Below are 17,481 nucleotides of genomic sequence, written 5' to 3' on the forward strand. Positions count from 1 at the left end.
AAAGAGAACATGCTTCCCTCACCATTTTCCCCAAATACTCTCCTTTCACAGCCCCCTCGTTCTCCCTATGTTACTGCTGCTGGAGCATTTCCCACATCCCATTCCGTGTCACTGTCAGTGCTACAGATGGAAACAGCCCATCACCCACCCTGTCCTGGGGAGCTGTTGAACTGCACGTTTGAGGCTGGTAGCTCCAGCCACCACAAAGAGAAGTGTCAGAAGAAAGTTATAGCTGGAGGTGAAGGAGAAATCTGGCATCCCTCTCATCTCCTACTTGCTTTTTTTCTTCCTTTCTTTGCAAACCTCCATCGTGCCTCACCTGCCAGCACAGAGAAGCGGAACCTAGAAGAGACTGCCTGTGCCTTTCATAGCCAAGTTCAACCTTTCCTGTTGCACTTTCTTGGTTCTAGTAGAAGCTTGAAAAGAAGCATTTCCCAAAGTGGTTATTCTCTCCATCACTTCTTAGTTTTTGACAGCAAGACCCATGAAAACTCCTGACAGCTTTACAGATGTGTAAATGCTATTATATCAGATGCCAGCATCCTAAATCCTGAAGTACTCCTGACGTTAAGGACGTTAACAGTTCTCCAAGTCACAACAATCAAGTCCATCAGTTTGGACCTGAGAAAGGTCTTCATACACACAGAACACGGGGAGGCCCACTGAATGGGGTGATTTCCAGGAACAACTGAGAAATGTACAAATCACAGGTAAAGTTGCAGAGAAAGTAAAAGCGGATCTGGTCCTTAACACAAGCGGGACAAGTTACCTTGTCTGTGGTCATCACGTACAAATTTTCTTGGGTTTTGTCAAGGACCAGGTCATTCTTTATGGGCTTGTTTAGTTCAATAGTAAGAGAGCTGTACTCAGTTGCAGTGGATGACAGGAACACCTATTTGATGGAAAAACGAAAAGTAGTTAATGTTGCTTTTTCCCCCCAAGTATCATTAGTGAAAATCCTGTGTTTACTCAAGTTCACAAATTCACATTAGGGAAAACATTTCAATTAGAAGTATATGGCATCAAAAGCAGCAAGCAAAGCATGTAAATAATGAAATTGCTCACTGCTCACAACAGCCAATATTTCTGTTCATTTTTTTTGGTAAATACTGATCTATTTTAGTGTTGTAAAATTCAAATTCTCAACTTGGAGCCTTTGCATTTGAATGTGTTAAAATTTGTTGTCCTCCCTTATGGTAGCCAACAGTTTCAGCTTCAAATTTCAAACCAGGTGGTGGCACATGGCCATCACTCCCCTTCAAGCAAAAGGGGATAGGTGTTGCAGTCTTGACATTCTCACACCACAAACACATGAACCCTTGAGTGCCACACCACACAGTGAGAACTCAGCAGAGCTCCAGCCGGGGCTTTGCATTGCCATCTCTATTCACTGAATGGCCAGAATGATTACAAAATGAAAAGTTGCTCTTAAGCTAGTATGGGCTTGAATAGAGATAAGGCCAGAACAGCTGTTAGATTACCTAAGGCTGTTTATATAGGGCTCGCAGTAGGTATCTAATCCTTTGGGAAAAGTGTCATTCAGGCAGTGCTAATTCAACCTGTGTATCAGATAGCTGAGGTACATCAGAAATAAGGTGTTTTTTCTTTGAAATTAAAAATACGAAGCTCCAAGAGAATTTGCTCCTGGTATATGTGATCTTATAAATCCCATTTATTTTTAGAGTAGAAGTATGCTATCACTACGGTTCGTGACCTCTTAAACACCTTCCAGTCTTTTAAGTCCAGTTTATTACCTTAAGAATTTTACCATCCGAAGTTCCCAGAAAGGCCACAGTGTGCCCATTCTCCACAGCCACAGTGACAGCCGTGAGATTCATCCCTTCCTTTTGCAGTACTGGCTTCTCTATAACACCGTTCTTACTTCCCAAAAGGTACGGCAAGTGTTCGGAGCCACAGGGGAAATTTTTGCTTGCATTCTAATAAGGAATAGCAATACAGAGCCATGTTAAACATTCAGATCACTAATTCCTAGCTAAGAATGAAGTGCAACCCTATTACCAGACAGTACAATACCCCTCAGACATAGAAGAGTGGAAAGAGAGAAATGGATTGTCTGGCCATTTCCCCCCAGCCAACAGGCAGCACTCAGAAAGTAGCCTGCTAATCACAAACTGCTTCAATGCTTTCACTTTACAGGAGACATGGGGAGAGAAGATTTTTAGGTTTTATTTCATTACAGCAGCACTGTTTAAAAAGTAACCCCTTTGTTTTATTAAAATGAACATGTCATATAGATTGAGTTGACCAATTTTGTGTTCAAGATTGTTTTTTTAATGCTGTTTTGTTTCTTAATTTGCTGCTATCCATAGAAAAGCAACCCACTGGCAAATGTTTAGTGAACTTGAACACACTCCCTCTTCACTATGCTTTAATCCAGAGCTGCAGGGAGTGCCACCAGAAGGAAGTTCATTCACACCTTGTCTTTCCTGTTATATTTGGTAACGAGACTGTCTTTCTGATCTGAAATCCACACCTCCCTTTTGCTGGAAGCCAGGGCTTCTCCACTTGTCACATTCAGGATTTCTATGTTTGATGCTCACCTCAGATGCAGGGTACTGCAGTAACACTGGTGTTTGGAAGCAAAGAGTGTTCTTTTGGCTTCTTACCAGTGGTAGTGACCTACTATGCAGGAGAGGGTTGTGGTTTCATGAGATGAAGGATTCTGGGTCAATACCAACATAAGGTATTGCCCTGCCCCATCTCTTCACCTGTTCACTCCTACTCATGGACTGTAGCATACTGCTTCTCAAACTGTGCTGAAACAGCTGCTTATGTAAGCATGTAACTTGCTCAAATTGGGGAATTAAGACATCCTCCTAGAAGCTGGTGGAGTTATTTCTAAGATTATTCAATTCCTCAACCCAATTTAGGGTTGGCTGCAGTAACAAATGGCATGCACAAGTGGGGCTTGGGAATAGGTTGAGTGATGTAGGCAAAAACACCATAAAGTCAACAGAGATACTGAAAACTCTCTCAGAGATGCAGTTATAAATTGAAGAACAGTATCCAGAGGGCTGTAACACTGCCCTCCAAAAACCTTATAGTCAAGGTAATGACAAACCATAAAAAGAAAAGGAAGATGGCCATCATGCTACGGAAGTATTTTGAGACAGAGTGAAATATGAACACCACCTGAATATAAGAAATGAGTCTTTCCAGTTATCTGAAAATTCAAATCCAAGCAAGAAACAACTCTGAACTCCAGATGTCACCTACAAGATTCTTAATACCATTTAAAAACATTACAAATACGTTGGCTGACACCAGAATTGTCTATAGTGATCATCTGGAAGCTGATCATGGGTGTAACAAATCACTTCATTTGACTTGGTAATTTCCATACCAGTAGGAACCCTTTAAAGAAATGCCTTTATGAAACCAACATTCAATTTTCAGAAGACATAAAATCTTTTTTAAAAGACTCAAAATTATGACTATCTTGCCACTTCTTGCTTGACCTGTTCCGCAACACCCCCCCCAATCACATTCCATTCCTATGGTGAATCCAGCTATTGAGTTTTCAGTCATCTGATCTCACTATAGATTAGCTCAAAGCCACCCAAAAACATGCAGCTCTATATTTTCCACTAATTCTAACACAGATTCTAAACCTGATACTGATATTACCAGTCCATGTGATGCACACGGGTTTTCTGCTGCAAAAAGTTTGTAAAATGAGCTGGTATTCTTTTTAGTGTAGCAATCATTCCGGTTTTTTTCCATCTTTTCATTGATGTGCCTCAAGGAAAAGACACACATGGCAGATTTCAGAGAGCCATTTTCTTTGTTTACTTTGCTGAAGAGTGCAATAAGAACTTTGTCATCTGAGAGAGCATCCGTAGTTTGTCTCTGCTGAGCCATGCTCTCAGCCAGCTCTTCTCCTGGGGTAGTGATGTAAGCAGAATGACAGTGGTCATAGGCACCATCATCATCTTTGCAACCCAAGTCCATTTCGAAGTAGGAATAATAATGGGCATCATCTTTGCACAGACGTGCAATTAGTGTGCGGTTATTGATGGGCTGTTTCTCTTGCTGATTAAAAATAAAATAAACATAATTTTTATCCTCAAAGACTGTCACAAATTGCTGTGTGCTTGATGAGTGATAAGCTGACTTAACAGCTGCTGAGTCTGTATACATTTCAAAAATGTCTTTTCCATCCCTTTCATAGAGCTGCCGAGTGCTGATTATTATCCCATTATCGTTTGGTCCATTCCCTTTCCCAACAAAGAGCACTCGGTCATTATTCAATGAAGTGATCAATCCCACAGTTGATACATTCTCGTCGTTGCTTGCTACAAAGGACTTCTCTCCGCTACTGTCCACATAATACTTCTCACTTCTAATGTCTTCTAGATCTCTGATGGCACAGATTCCCTTAAAAAGGCTTCCACACACCACAACTGTTTTATCTGCCTTGTTCAGCAACAACAGTTTGTTATAATTGTCCGTCAGTACTGCCTCTTTACATTGATTTTCATCAATGGGAGGTGTGCACTTTTTGTTGTCCTTTCTTGGACCTGTTTCTACAGACCTCATAACATCCAGGTTTTCTGTAAGCTGATACAGAGCATTTACCACTCCTAAATAGATTATCCCAGTGTCATTATCCACTGTTAGGTGATTTAGTTCTGTAGCACTCCGAAAAAATTTCAGTTCCTCATTTCTGGATAAGGTGATGCAAAAACAGCTCAAAATGCTCAGTGTCCAGATCCATAAAGCCATTTCTGTGTAATACCTAAAATGGGAAAGAAAAGAAGAACATGAAAATAAAATTTACACAAAATTCAACATCTTGAAGGGTTTTTTCTTTCATGATTTCAGACACAAATATACCTATCCTTATACATGTGTAGACATCATAAAAATTATGGAAAACATCAAATCCTGTTAATTGCCTAGCAATTTATTATGTTGGGGAAAGACTAAGCAAGGTCCTATGTCTAACTGATTACCATATAACCAATTAGATAATCAATCCTGTGATAAAGCACAATGAGAATAACAGACAATTTGAAACAATGTAGAGTGCCAAGAAGTGGTTGCGCTTCTCCAGACAGCTTCCTACTGTGAGAATTATTTATTGTCAAGATTTTTAAAATAAGCTGGAGGATCCTAGTGTTTCAGGTGGCTCTTCCTTAACAGAGGGGGAGAATTTACATAAAAGTGTTTGATACACTGGATGTCACATGACTTTCCCCAGAAAGGAAAAAAACCTTCCATTGACTACAAGTAAGTCTGGATCTGGCTGCTGATGCTCTTCAAGAAGGCGTTACACTAATCCTTCATCAAGGTAAAGCTGGAAGATAGTGGAGCCTTTAATATGCAACATTGTCCTTGACTGCTGGTAGGCATTACAGTTCAACACTTCACTTAAGCACTGCAACTCAATAGTTTCAAATCTACTTTAAGAACATGACTTAAGAGTTTCATAGGCTTAAGATTCTGTTACTTTTTTTTTGTTTTGGTGGGTTCTTTTGTTTGATGTGTGTGTGTCCCCCCAAATTTTTACTTCCCAAGCAGACCACCTGTCTGTTTGTAACTGGAAAAAGACCATCTCAAACTTGTAAGGAGGGGTCTAACTTTAACCCGAAGAGTTAAATGCAGAGGCAAGTCCCAACTGGCTTCCTAAGCACAGAAAATTTTGTCAATGTTTTCTGCAAGTCTTCAGTTCTGAGAGCAGAAAACAGAAGGTAGCATGCTTGGACACACTGATGTTACAGGGGAAAGATAAATACTGTTTGGAGGAAGTACTGAAAACCAAATAAGATTCACAGTATTTTCATTTTGAAAGACAGTTATGTGACTCCATAATCTGATGAGGTAAAAAACCTATAAACTTAGAGGGAATCTCAAGTTAAATCTCAAAATATCTGGAACTGTGAATAGAAAGGAAAAAATAAAATCCCAGAAAAGACAAGAGAAACATTTAACAAAGCAATCTAACAAGGAAAAGCCTTGTAGGAGGAGGAGAATAGCACAGAATGTCAAAACAAGGAACTGAAAAAATAAAAGAAAAATAATAAAAATAATAATAAAGGAACCATGCTCCTGTGTCAGCTGTAGCTTCTGTTTTGGCAGCAGTGACAGACTGGTGGGATGTGAAAAGAGAATTGCCTGAATCATCATTTATACTGGATAACTAAGGCTACACGTCAACAACTGGGCTGCAAAGGTTTGATCAGGAGGGAAGTACTCTCATTGTGAGCACAAGCCACCTGCCAGCTCCCCAAACCATTTTGGCATCACCAGCAATGCAGAAAGACAACTCCTGCCCACCAGCCTTGACTGACTTTTGCTCCTCTATGGGGAAAAAGCACATGTAATGGTGAGAACAGCTTTTCTAAAAGCAGAGTGATTCTAACATCTAAAAAACCAAAACCCTACTAAATGTAACTCAGGATAATACTGAAGACAAAATAAAAGGCTAACTTCAATCTTGTTTTGCTAAAGCTCTTATCATGTACCAAACTGAGTAGTTAACTGTAAAAGGAGGTCAAAGAAAAGACAGTACATTACTGATGGCACAAGCCTGACTTCTAATGATAGGTTGACCTCGTATGACAGTGACCAAGAAAAAGCTAAGAATTATAACCCATTCTTCAGACATATGGACTTCAGTACATGCCTTGCAATGTAATGAAGCACTGGACCTCTCTACAACAACCTTAGACCCACCCTAAAGAACGCAGAAGAATTCTGATATTATTTGTCAGAAGCTCCTGCTTTCCTTCCTGATCCCAAGGACCTCAATTTTCCAGACAAGTTCTGATCCCAGCTTACATCTCCATGGCTAAATGGTATGTCATAACGTATGTCATCTAGTTTCAAATATTTTTACTTCAGTTATCTGCAATGAAGTAAAAAAAACAGTTTGACATACTATTGCAACATTGTTTCATAACAGTTTTATCATTCTACTATCTATTGCACAAGGATCAAACACCAAAGAATTCAGTTCCATTTGTTCCTGTTTTTCCCACAAGGTAATTATTGTTCAATTATTATAATCTCTGCTCTCAGTAAAAAATAAAAAGCCATAAATAGCTCTACTTACAAAATATGCCTCAAATGCATGGAAAGTAATTTATTACACCTTAATTTCTGTACTCAGTTCATCTCCATGTCTATTTATTTCAGTGGATTAAAAAATGTTTTGTCCATTTTTGGCACCCAGGACACAGAGGCTGCAGTTCTGCCTTCATCCCACAGGGAGAACAAAGTCTTGCTGGTTCACACCGCAGCCAGGGTTTAAGGAAAAGTATATTTTGCACTTCTAAACCAGGTTCTTACAGGAGTAATTAATCTCTCTGTACAAAAGTGGGTAATGCTTCCTTGCTACTATTTTCTGCCTTGTTCACCTATGAAAATTTTGACTTAAATTATTCAGTACAACATGCATTCTCCGTTAATTCTGCCCTTTTTTTTTTTTTCTTGGCATTTACTTCCTGCCTCCTCAGTCTTATGCCAAACACCGTCAAATTATCTCAGACCTTCATGCAAGGTAACAGTTCTTCATTCTCTGTACCTACTGGTTTCATGTTTTCCAGCTTCGAAGCAAACAGTAAGCAAAAATTAAATATGCTATGGAAAAGATCCAGAACTAAATTCCCATGCACTTCTCAAATATCAGGCTTAAGAAAAGAAAAAAGTAAACAAAACTAAATGAGATGCACTACAATCACATCTCTTTCTCACCTGATCTTAACTTATTTGGGAAGTAGCAGCTGGAGGAATCCTGCTATGACCAGCTGATGTGGTAGGATGGACAGAGCTGCTATTAACACAGATGCTGTGAGTGCTATGGAAAGGTGCTATGGAAATGTATCAAGGAACAGTTTTCTGCTGTAAAAAAACTTCTGTTTTAAATGAACAAACCATGGAAGCACAAGAGAAAATTAGTAAGAAGCCCGGGCTACGGGATGGAATCTGAGATGTTCAGCACAGCAAATATATTCCCAATGGCTTAATCACATACTTTAATTACACATGAGCCTGTGTGGCTTACTCAAAGTCATGCGCTGGTCCTGAGAGCTGACGTACACCCTCTGACCTCAGTTTGCACTTAGTTTTAAGCTCCTGGCAGACTTCAGATCAAAGAAGCCCAACAGAGCAGTTGACCACATCATTTTTTTCTCTCTCTCAGAGTCTTGTCTCCATCCTGCCTCTTGCTCCCGGCTCCCTGTGATATCATTAGAATCATCCTTATCACTCTCCCATCAAGATTACCTGAATTGCAAAGCCATTTCCTTTTTGGATTCCTCCCTTTTCCATCACTGCCTTCCCTATCCCTTCCTCCATCTCAAAATATAGTTTTCTTCTGATTCATATACCTTATAGATATCTGAATGTGATTTTGATGAGTATCCTAGAAGGACAGCAGTAATAAAAAACACTCCCAAAGCAGAAAAAAAGAAAAAGATATATATAAAGGTACATGTCATTTGAAAAAGGAAGTGTGGATAACAGACAGCACCTCCCTAGTCACTCAGAGACTCGACAGGTGACAGTGGGATGGCAGCAACCAAGCACTTTAAAAGAAACCCATGGAAAGTAAGCATTGTCTTGCCACTTACAAGGAATATGAAACTCTAGAAGTTATGTGCAGGAAAGGCAGAGCACCCAGGAGAACACTTCATACAGGGGAACTGCCATAAAGTGACACTGTGTTGGAACGACACGGCTACCAGCGCTCTGACCCACTGCTTAGCTGGATCAGTTTTAATTTAAGTACCCATAACTTTTATGTCTTCCTACTCAAGCAAGACCAATAACCTTAAGTAACAGTCACTTCTTCAAAAGGCATGCAGAAAAAAAAAAAGAGCATCTATAATCTATGAGCACAAAGTGAGTTACAAATTGACTTTTGAGTGTTATCAATACCCTTAAGAATTAGCACTGGCAACACGCTGACATGGATGTGGCAGGTGTTTTCCTCTTTCAATGCACAATCCTCTGCTGTACTTGTATATGGGAACCTTCACCTTTTCAGCCATCCCCAGTCACCTTTTTTTGGCCTTCAATATAACTTCAGCTTTACGCTACTTCATTTCTTACATTCATTTCAGCTGCAGTGAAAGGGTACCAAGTCCAAGTTTTGCCTGAAATTGGAATAACTGAGAAATAAAGCAATATCCCCCAAAGTGACAGGCAAGAAAGTCAGCAAAGGAATAATCTCACCAGTTTACCTTCTGTGCTGTTTTTGCAGAGTGGTTCCTTGTTAACCATATATATACTCAATTAAACTCTGTTACCTCTTGTCCAGATGAAGTTTTCTTACTTGAAATTATGGGTCTACAGACAAATGTTTCTGCCAACAGAGGCAGATACTGGTACTCTTCTACAGTTTGCAGTGAGAACTGCAGTGAGAACTGTTCTCGCTGCAAACTCCCCCCTAATCAGGGAGACCCAAAACCCCCAAAATTGGTTAAAAATTTGATAAAAAGACAAACAATTGGTAAAAAGACATAAAAAATGCAATATAAAAAAATCCAAAGAAAGCACTCAAATGGCTGAGAGATCTGGGGAAAAGGAATTAAATTTCTCCCTTATTTTGAGTAACTTTTCCAATAGTTTTGCCACAATTCAAAAAGAATTCAGTTTTCATTTTTAAGATCAAAGGAATTAAGAGCAGAAATTGGTGAATGCATGTGAGGCAGGGGATAAGCAGGTTTTCAGTTTTGATTTCAAAGCTTCTACTCATGTGAGAACTGTAGGTAAATGCAAGCACCTTCCTCCCCAGCTGCAACTTTTATTACTACTTCCCGAAAGCAGTGAATGATGGAGCTTGCTGGTTCAGAGAAGGAATCACCAGGAAAAACACTCTGCAGGGTTCCAGCCTGTTTCCTAAGAGCACAGCAACATGCTGGACAGGCTCTGGAGAGAGAAGGATTACTTCTTTTGTAGGCTATGGCATAGGTTCAAAATTGGTTTAGTAGAATCACCAAGAATATCAATCACTGTGATGGGTGTCCATCCCTTTAGTTGCTATGGTTTGCTGTTAGCAGATGGGATCTGTGGGTCAGTGAGCTGTGGGAGGTCACTTTGCAAAGAATGAAAAACCAATATCCATTTCATTAGGAGTTGTGATAGCCTGTATGCTCCAACATAAAAGGAGTCATTTTCCTTCTCTTTCACTGCCCCTCAAAACACAATTTGCTAAGATACAGGGCATCCTTGTATGAGACAAAACACCTCACCTGGTCAAATTGCTGGAAAAGTGGCAAAAATTGGACAAATACTGATAAAACAGATTCTACTTCTGATATGGAAGACAAAAGTTTTGCTTGCTTTCACAAGGCATGTTCTCAATTGCTTTTCTTAAATTTTTGAGTCATTTTCAACAATAAAAAGTTTATTTCTTTAATATGTGTAATAGCTACACTGATATGGATCTTCTCTTACAAGGACTTGTTAGAAATTATGGATTTGCAAAGAAAATAATGAATGTCACGCCCTCAGTCCCTGTGTATTCCGCAGGTGTTTTTCTACAATCCTTGGGTAAAACAAATGGAAGATACATGGAACCATAAACTCAGGTTACTGAAAATCAGTTTCCTATACCATGGTTTAATCTCACAAGAATGAACTGTGGTGGGTTGACTCTGGCTGAATATCAGGTCCCCATCAAGCCATTTTATCACTTCCCCCTTCTCAACTGGACAGAGAAGCAAGATGTGATGAAAGGCTCATGGGTCAAGGTAAGTACAGGGAGACATCACTCACCAATTACCATCACAGGCAAAACAGACTTGAATAGGGGAAACTGATTGAATTTATTGATAATCAAATCAGAGAAGGGTAATGAGAAATAAAAACTAAATCTTAAAATACCTTCCCCCCACCCCTCCCTTCTTCCCAGATTCAGCTTCACTCCTGATTTCTCTACCTCCTCCCCCCAAGCAACACAGGGGGATGGGGAATGGGAGCTGTGGTCTCTTCATCACATGTTGTCTCTGCCATTCCTTCCTCCTCACACACTTCCCCTGTTCTAGCGTGGTGTCTCTCCCACAGGAGACAGTTCTCCACAAATTTGTCCAATGTGGGTCCTTCCCATGACTGACAGTTCTTCATGAACTGCTCCAGCCTGGGTCCATTCCATGGGGTGCAGTCCTTCAGGAAGGGGCTGCTCCAGTGTGGGTCCCCCACAGGGTCACAGGTCCTGCCAGCAAACCTGCTCTGGCGTGAGCTCCTCTCTCCACGGGCCACAGGTCCTGACAGGAACCTGCTCCAACACGGGCTTCCCATGGGGTCACAGCTTCCTTCAGGCATCCACCTGCTTTGGTGTGGGGTCCTCCATGGGCTACAGGTGGTCATCTGCTCCACCATGGGCCTCCATGGGCTGCAGGGGCACAGCCTGCCTCACCATAGTCTTCACCACAGGCTTCAGGGGAATCTCTGCTCTGGCACCTGGAACACCTCCTCCCCCTCCTTCTTCACTGACCCTGGTGTCTGCAAGGGTTGTTTCTCTCACATATTCACACTCCTCTCTCCCAGCTGCTGTTGTGCAGCAGTTTCTTCCCCTTGTTAAGTATGTTATCACAGAGGTGCTACCACCATTGCTGAGGGATCAGCCTTGGCCAGCAGCAGGTCACCTTGGAGCCATCTGGCATTGGCTGTCAGATATAGCGGAAGCTTCTAGCAGCTTCTCACAGAAGCCACCCTTGTAGCCCCTCTGCTACCAAAATGCTGCTATGCAAACCCAAACACCTATACCATGGTTTCATCTGACAAGAATGAGGTGTACTTCGGAGTCCAAAGAGGAGTAAATCTATCTCTTGCGCCTGCAGCATCAGCAGAGGCCAGCAGTAGCTGGGAGAAGAGATTGTACCCTGGGCAGTTTTGCTGGGAAAGGGGCATGGGAAAGAAGATCCTTATATCACTCTGGAGACACTCATCTTTCAGAAGATCTGAGGTATCAGCAGCAAAAAGAGCTCGGGTAACTCACACTCTGAGAAAGCCCATTAACCCAAGTGAACAGTGAGGCATCCCACAGCCTGGCTAGCTGGGAGCTCAAGGGCAAAGGGACGCATTGAAAGGATGAGAAGCATTGCATGAACAGGGCCACCTAAAGAGAATTTTAAGGACTTTTCTTGACCTTTACTTACAAGGTCATCCCCATCAAGCTTCCCACAAAGGCACAAGATGATTTTTGAGAATCTGTACCACCAGTCAAGTTACCAAAGATCACCAAACTTCCTTGTGTCTCACAATCTCCAAGGCAGTAGGGAGGGGATTAAACAAAGGATCTCATCCAGCTTGAATATCTCTGGCAACTACAGCAAAACAGTATTGTGACACACACCCACACAGGCCAGCAACCCACACAGAAATATCTTCCTGTCCCAACATAGAAAAGGTTTCTCCAGGCACTGCAATTGAATTAACAGCTGATGATCACAACTGCTTTCCACAGTAGGTCCTGTATCCACCAGCATCCCAGCATCTCCGTGCCAAGGACCCTCATGAACTTCGTGCAAAATCAGCCGGGTTCAGTCAAAAGTTTAAGTGAGGCAAACAGCTAGCAAATTCAGAGTTCACATTAATAATTATGTCATTAGCTTCAAGCTAAATTAATAACACTATTAGTAGTCTGAATCAAAACCTTTCATCTGTGCACATCTGAACTCCAAAGTATTTAATATTCTGATCCAGATCCAAATTCAGAGGAAGAGGGAGCAACATGAGTCTTAATTTTTCAATGAGGAGTTGCTCAAAAGAGCATTAACAACAGGTAATGAGACTCAGAAAATGCATGCTTATGTATTTTGCAAGTCCACTCAAAAATTTCCAGTAACGTGTGGTCTGTGCAACATCAGCAGGTAAACAAAAAAGAAGAGTAGCTCTTTGCAGATTTACATGCACTCTTAGAAGCAGAACTGTGCTACACAAAGGTGAACTCTACTGAATTCCCTGGTTTATTACAGCTAGACCTAGCAGCATTTTGATTTTCAAAATCTTTTATACCATGGATCCTACCATAGTCCAAGGGTATGTTTTTTGCTGCTCTTAGAAATCAAACCAAAGATTCTCTTAAGTGAAAGTAACTTCAAGAGTTCACTTTGCCAAGGAGCTTAAAAAAAAGTCAATAAAAATAGCTGCTCTGGAAAGACCTCATTCCACAGCATTACCTACCGGCAATTACAGAGTACAAACCACCCTGAGACTTATGCCAGGAAGGTCTCTTCAAATCCTAATTTTTATTATTGTAATTTTTATTATGAAGGAAAGCGTTCATATTAGTACCTTAAATAGGAGGGCTGCATATACACAGTGCAGCCCCACTGATGCAGGCAGGAGCACACGCAGGGAAGAGAAACGCTGCATGAGCCGGCCTGCGCTCCTGCTTTCCTGGACCACACCTCCCTTTCAGTTTGGCCTTCTACATTCATTCCTCCATCTTTTTCACATTCTCTCAGTAGAAATGAATTGCCCGTTTTAATGAAGCCTCGCTTTCTCGGTGTTACAAAGATGTAGTTGATCTGCAAGAAAAGCAGCTGAATGACGTGTCTAATAGCAAGCAGCTGAATCGGCAGGAATCTGAACCCACAGAATCCCCTCTTTGACCTGCTTCATGGTTTTTTTTAAAACCACGAGGTCTCCCAATTAACAAAAATTTAGGTTTTTATTTTTTTTCCAAACCTCATTGAGTGCTAAGCCCAGTGATGCCATATGGACCAACATCCAGCTGCATCAGTCTGCAGTTGGCACAGGACCACAGGCCCCTCAAGACACTCCTGAAGTCACTTACAGACACTTTTACGCTCCTTGATCCTACAAACAGCCAAATCTAATTTGGCCCTAAATGTAAATACCTGCCACAGCGTCTGAGCTACCTGAGCTTCAATGGGGGGTTGCTCCCTGTAGCAACCTCTGTACAAGGTGGCCAGAGAAGCCCAGGAGAAGCCAGGGACTGCCCCATGCTTGTGTGCCAGCTCTGTGCAGACCCTGGGTTATTCTACCCCTTCTGCAACTCGGGAAAACTTTTTTGTTTTCTTTTATCTGAGAGACTAGCAGAAAATGAGTGAGAGCCTAGAGTATGGGAAGGAAAACCCAGGGAGTTAGGACAGCTTTAACTCACTGGCTTTCCTTGCAGTAATAAGGGTATTACAATACAAGGAAAAAAATGCATTTATACTGATAGTAAAAGGACTCTGTGTCACCAGCTCCATGCTACAACAAGGAACTGCTTGTTTTCAGTGCTAAGGTCATCTTCAAGGACTGGTTTTGGACTTCCCCTGGAAGAAACAAGAAAGGAGGCGGGTTTTTTTTCCAGTGTGGGGGAATCTGAGCATGACCATGTGGAAATAAACACAAGCTATTCTGGCTCCTTCCTTGCCAGAACCAGTTCTCCCTCGTAATTAACCATTAATCACACACACACAAAATAATCAGATGAAAAGGACGACATTTCCAGCATGTGTGAAGCTTTACTCTCCCTACAGATTGCACAAACGGGACTTGAGAGGTCACAGGCAGGCGATCCATCTCGCCCTCCTCCTCAAAACAGAAGCGCCAAACCACGCTCCGGATGTTCAATGCAGCTGCAGCTTCTTCCAGCAGCACCAGCCTGCTTTGGCAGCAGCTCAAACCTGCACAGACCTCTTGCTGACTTCAGTGCAGTGAGAGGAGAGCTGGAAACAGTCAGGAATTTCCTCGCTGCAATACGGCTGCACAGGATGGCAAAGAGACTTTTGAAGCTAAGAAGCTTTTTGGCATGAGGCAGAGCCATAATTTTTTTCCTTCCTGTTATATTACAATGTTATGGGACTGAATAGAAGAATCGTGTACAGGCAACAGTGACAAGGCTGTATGAAATTCATCCCACAAATCAACGGGATAAATCAATTTTAACCCATATATCAATGAAACACAAATACATTGAGTAATTCATAAAGCCCTGTGCAACAAAATCTGTTCCTCCTAATTCTGCCCCTGGCATGATGGTGTATGTTGCCTGATTCCCCCTCTCATCATACTTCTTATTCTTCTGTTTCTCCTGATTTTGTTTTCCTATTTAGGTTTAACAGATTCCTGATTTCTTCATTTTAATGTAGTTACCTGGCTGTGCCGGCAATTCATCTAGAACTTCTGAGAGCTGGGACAGAAGCAGTATGAAAACTGGAAGCTGTCAACTGTACTACATGGAGTACTACAATATACATTGTACCGAGGCAGCTGATAATGCAAGCCACAAAAAGAGAGAGGCAGAGGAGAATGGGTAAAATTCTTGAAATGGAAAGTTTACTGAATGTCGGGAGCCAAGAAACACATAGCTGAGGAATGGAGAATTTTCTTGGCTTCTACTGCTGGAGAAAAATTGCAGGGTTTTGTCTGGTTCGTCTTTCTTGAAATTCTTTAAACTTTAATTTGGATCATTTGTATGTCTGTGGTCGTGTTGCTAATTTTGATTGCTGAGATGAAAGTTTTTTGGTTTTTTTTTTCCCCTCTCTGCCCTTCAAATTAATGTTTGTGACAGGTTTTAAAAAGCCCTTTTATTTCTCCTCCCTTACACATCTTTTCACATCTTCTTACAGCTCCTCCTCCCTCCACCTTCTTCTTTTCTTTTCTTCTCGGGCACAGCCTCCAAGTTTTCCTCTCCTAAGGCTGCTGCTACTACAGCTTGAATACGCTTGCGGAAACTCTATGATGACAAAGCAGGAGGTGGAAGGAAAAAAAAGGGGGGAGGGGGAAGAACACGAACCTCAGTTGATTTTCAAACCTCAGTGGGGAGCTCAGATGTACTCACTGAGTACTGAGTACTCATTGACTTCCTATCTCTTTTCAAACATTATCTGGAAACACCTCTTGTTTCTCAGTTGCTTTTTCTTCCTCTTTGTTTCCTCCTGCTTTTTCAGAGGAAAGAAAAATACAGGAGACATACTTAACTTTATGGAACCTGCTGATTTTACATACTCAATGTTCACTCTAGCTTGAGAAAGAGGAGGGAACACAGGCACCAAAGAGACAGCGCCTGGTGAACTGGTGTCCTGCCACAGGGAGCCAAGAAGAGGTAGTGGTACGTGGTGCAGGTGAAGCAGCACAGCAGAAACAACAAACTGGGGCGGCTGCTTCTGCTCATAGACAGGTAACTCCTGCAGCTGAGAAAGGAGCTGGGAGAAGATGGGGAGAGACATGACAACACCGCAGAAACAGCTTGGAGAAGCAGAAGAGAAGCACAGCAAGAAAAGGCACTCGGTAAATATTTGGAGAGGCTTTTAAGGTAGTGGGGAGATGAGTGAAATAGAATCAACACAAATGGCTCGCAGGAAACTGAACATGCTAAAATAAATAGCATACACATTACAAAGGGTTAAGCACTGGAGAAGCAAACAAATATAGAACAGGCTGTGTGTTACCAAGTCACATTTGACTGCACTTACTTATTTATCCATTGTGGCTTTTGGCTGCCGTGGGCGAGGAAAGGCAAAACAGAATTGCAGCATTTTGACTTGTGTTTACCTTCTCCTGGTGGGTTGTGTGGGGGTTTTGTTTGTTTGTTTGGTTGGTTGTTTTATTTTTTCCCCCCTCCAATGAACACGTGAGGCTCATCTAAACGAATGGAGTGTCCCTGGCTCTAACGGAGCAGTGCTGGCTTGTGCTGATCCAATCTGCCTGGACAGACACTGCATGCACTTCTTTTACATTTCTATTCATTATATTTCACTCCAAATTTATATAGTCAGTTAACCAGTAATTTGCACAGACCTGACAGCAGCACCTACCTGTGCCTGTCTATTTAATGGCCTGTAGGCAAAAGCATTATAAAAATCCCCTTTTTATGGATGCATAATACAGTCATAAACTGTGTTTTCCTAGCTTCAGAACTGTCCAACACAGTTTCACCTCCAGGAGCACTTTATTTCAAAAAAGGAGCACAATACAATTTGTGACAAAAATACACTACCAGCCATTTCACACTGGTCCCTAACTAACCCCTCCAAAACAGAGGTGCTTCCCTTAAAATTACAAATCCTCAGCCATGCTGAACACAATGTCACAATCTCCGCAGAGCGGCTCTAACTCATAGTGGAACAGATATGAATAAAACCAGCCAATTTGCATAAGTGGGCTCAGGACTCACTCCAGCTGAACCTGCCAACCAGACCAGGACCTACGTGGTCATGACCTGTGCTAAGGGCTCTAACAGGATTTAGGTGATGCATCAACTTGCAGAGAATCATAGAATGGTGTGGGTTGGAAAAGACCTTGGAATATCACCTAGTCCAACTTCCCTGCCATGGGCTGGGACATCTTTCCTAGATCAGGTTGCTTAAAGCCCCATCCAACCTGACCTTAAAAACTTCCAGTGATGGGGCAGACCCAGCTGCTCGGGGCAACCTGTTCCAGTGTCTCAACACCTTCCTTATAAATAATTTCTTTCTTATGTCCAATCTAAATCTCCCATCTTCCAGTTTAAAACCATTTTCCCTTGTCCTGTCCCTACAGGCCCTGGTAAAA

The 17,481-nt window shown here is 41.7% G+C and overlaps 1 protein-coding gene across 1 annotated transcript in view; it reads right to left on the reverse strand.

Moving 5' to 3' along the window:
* The window catches only part of LOC104528437 (plexin-B2-like), a gene marked incomplete at its 3' end in the record, with an annotated part of 32,237 nt that extends 27,485 nt beyond the window's left edge, over positions 1-4,752 (reverse strand). Inside the window, exons 1-3 of the mRNA XM_010172446.2 lie at positions 3,649-4,752; positions 1,755-1,937; positions 770-892 (exon numbers count right to left, since the gene is read on the reverse strand). Coding sequence (XP_010170748.1) covers positions 770-892; positions 1,755-1,937; positions 3,649-4,746 — 1,404 coding nt within the window. The remainder of the gene's footprint in view (positions 1-769; positions 893-1,754; positions 1,938-3,648) is intronic.
* Positions 4,753-17,481: the final 12,729 nt, after the last annotated feature.

This window comes from Antrostomus carolinensis, unplaced genomic scaffold (genome assembly GCF_000700745.2).
Source record: "Antrostomus carolinensis isolate BGI_N321 unplaced genomic scaffold, ASM70074v2 scaffold347, whole genome shotgun sequence".
In the NCBI taxonomy this organism is placed as follows: Eukaryota; Metazoa; Chordata; class Aves; order Caprimulgiformes; family Caprimulgidae; genus Antrostomus; species Antrostomus carolinensis.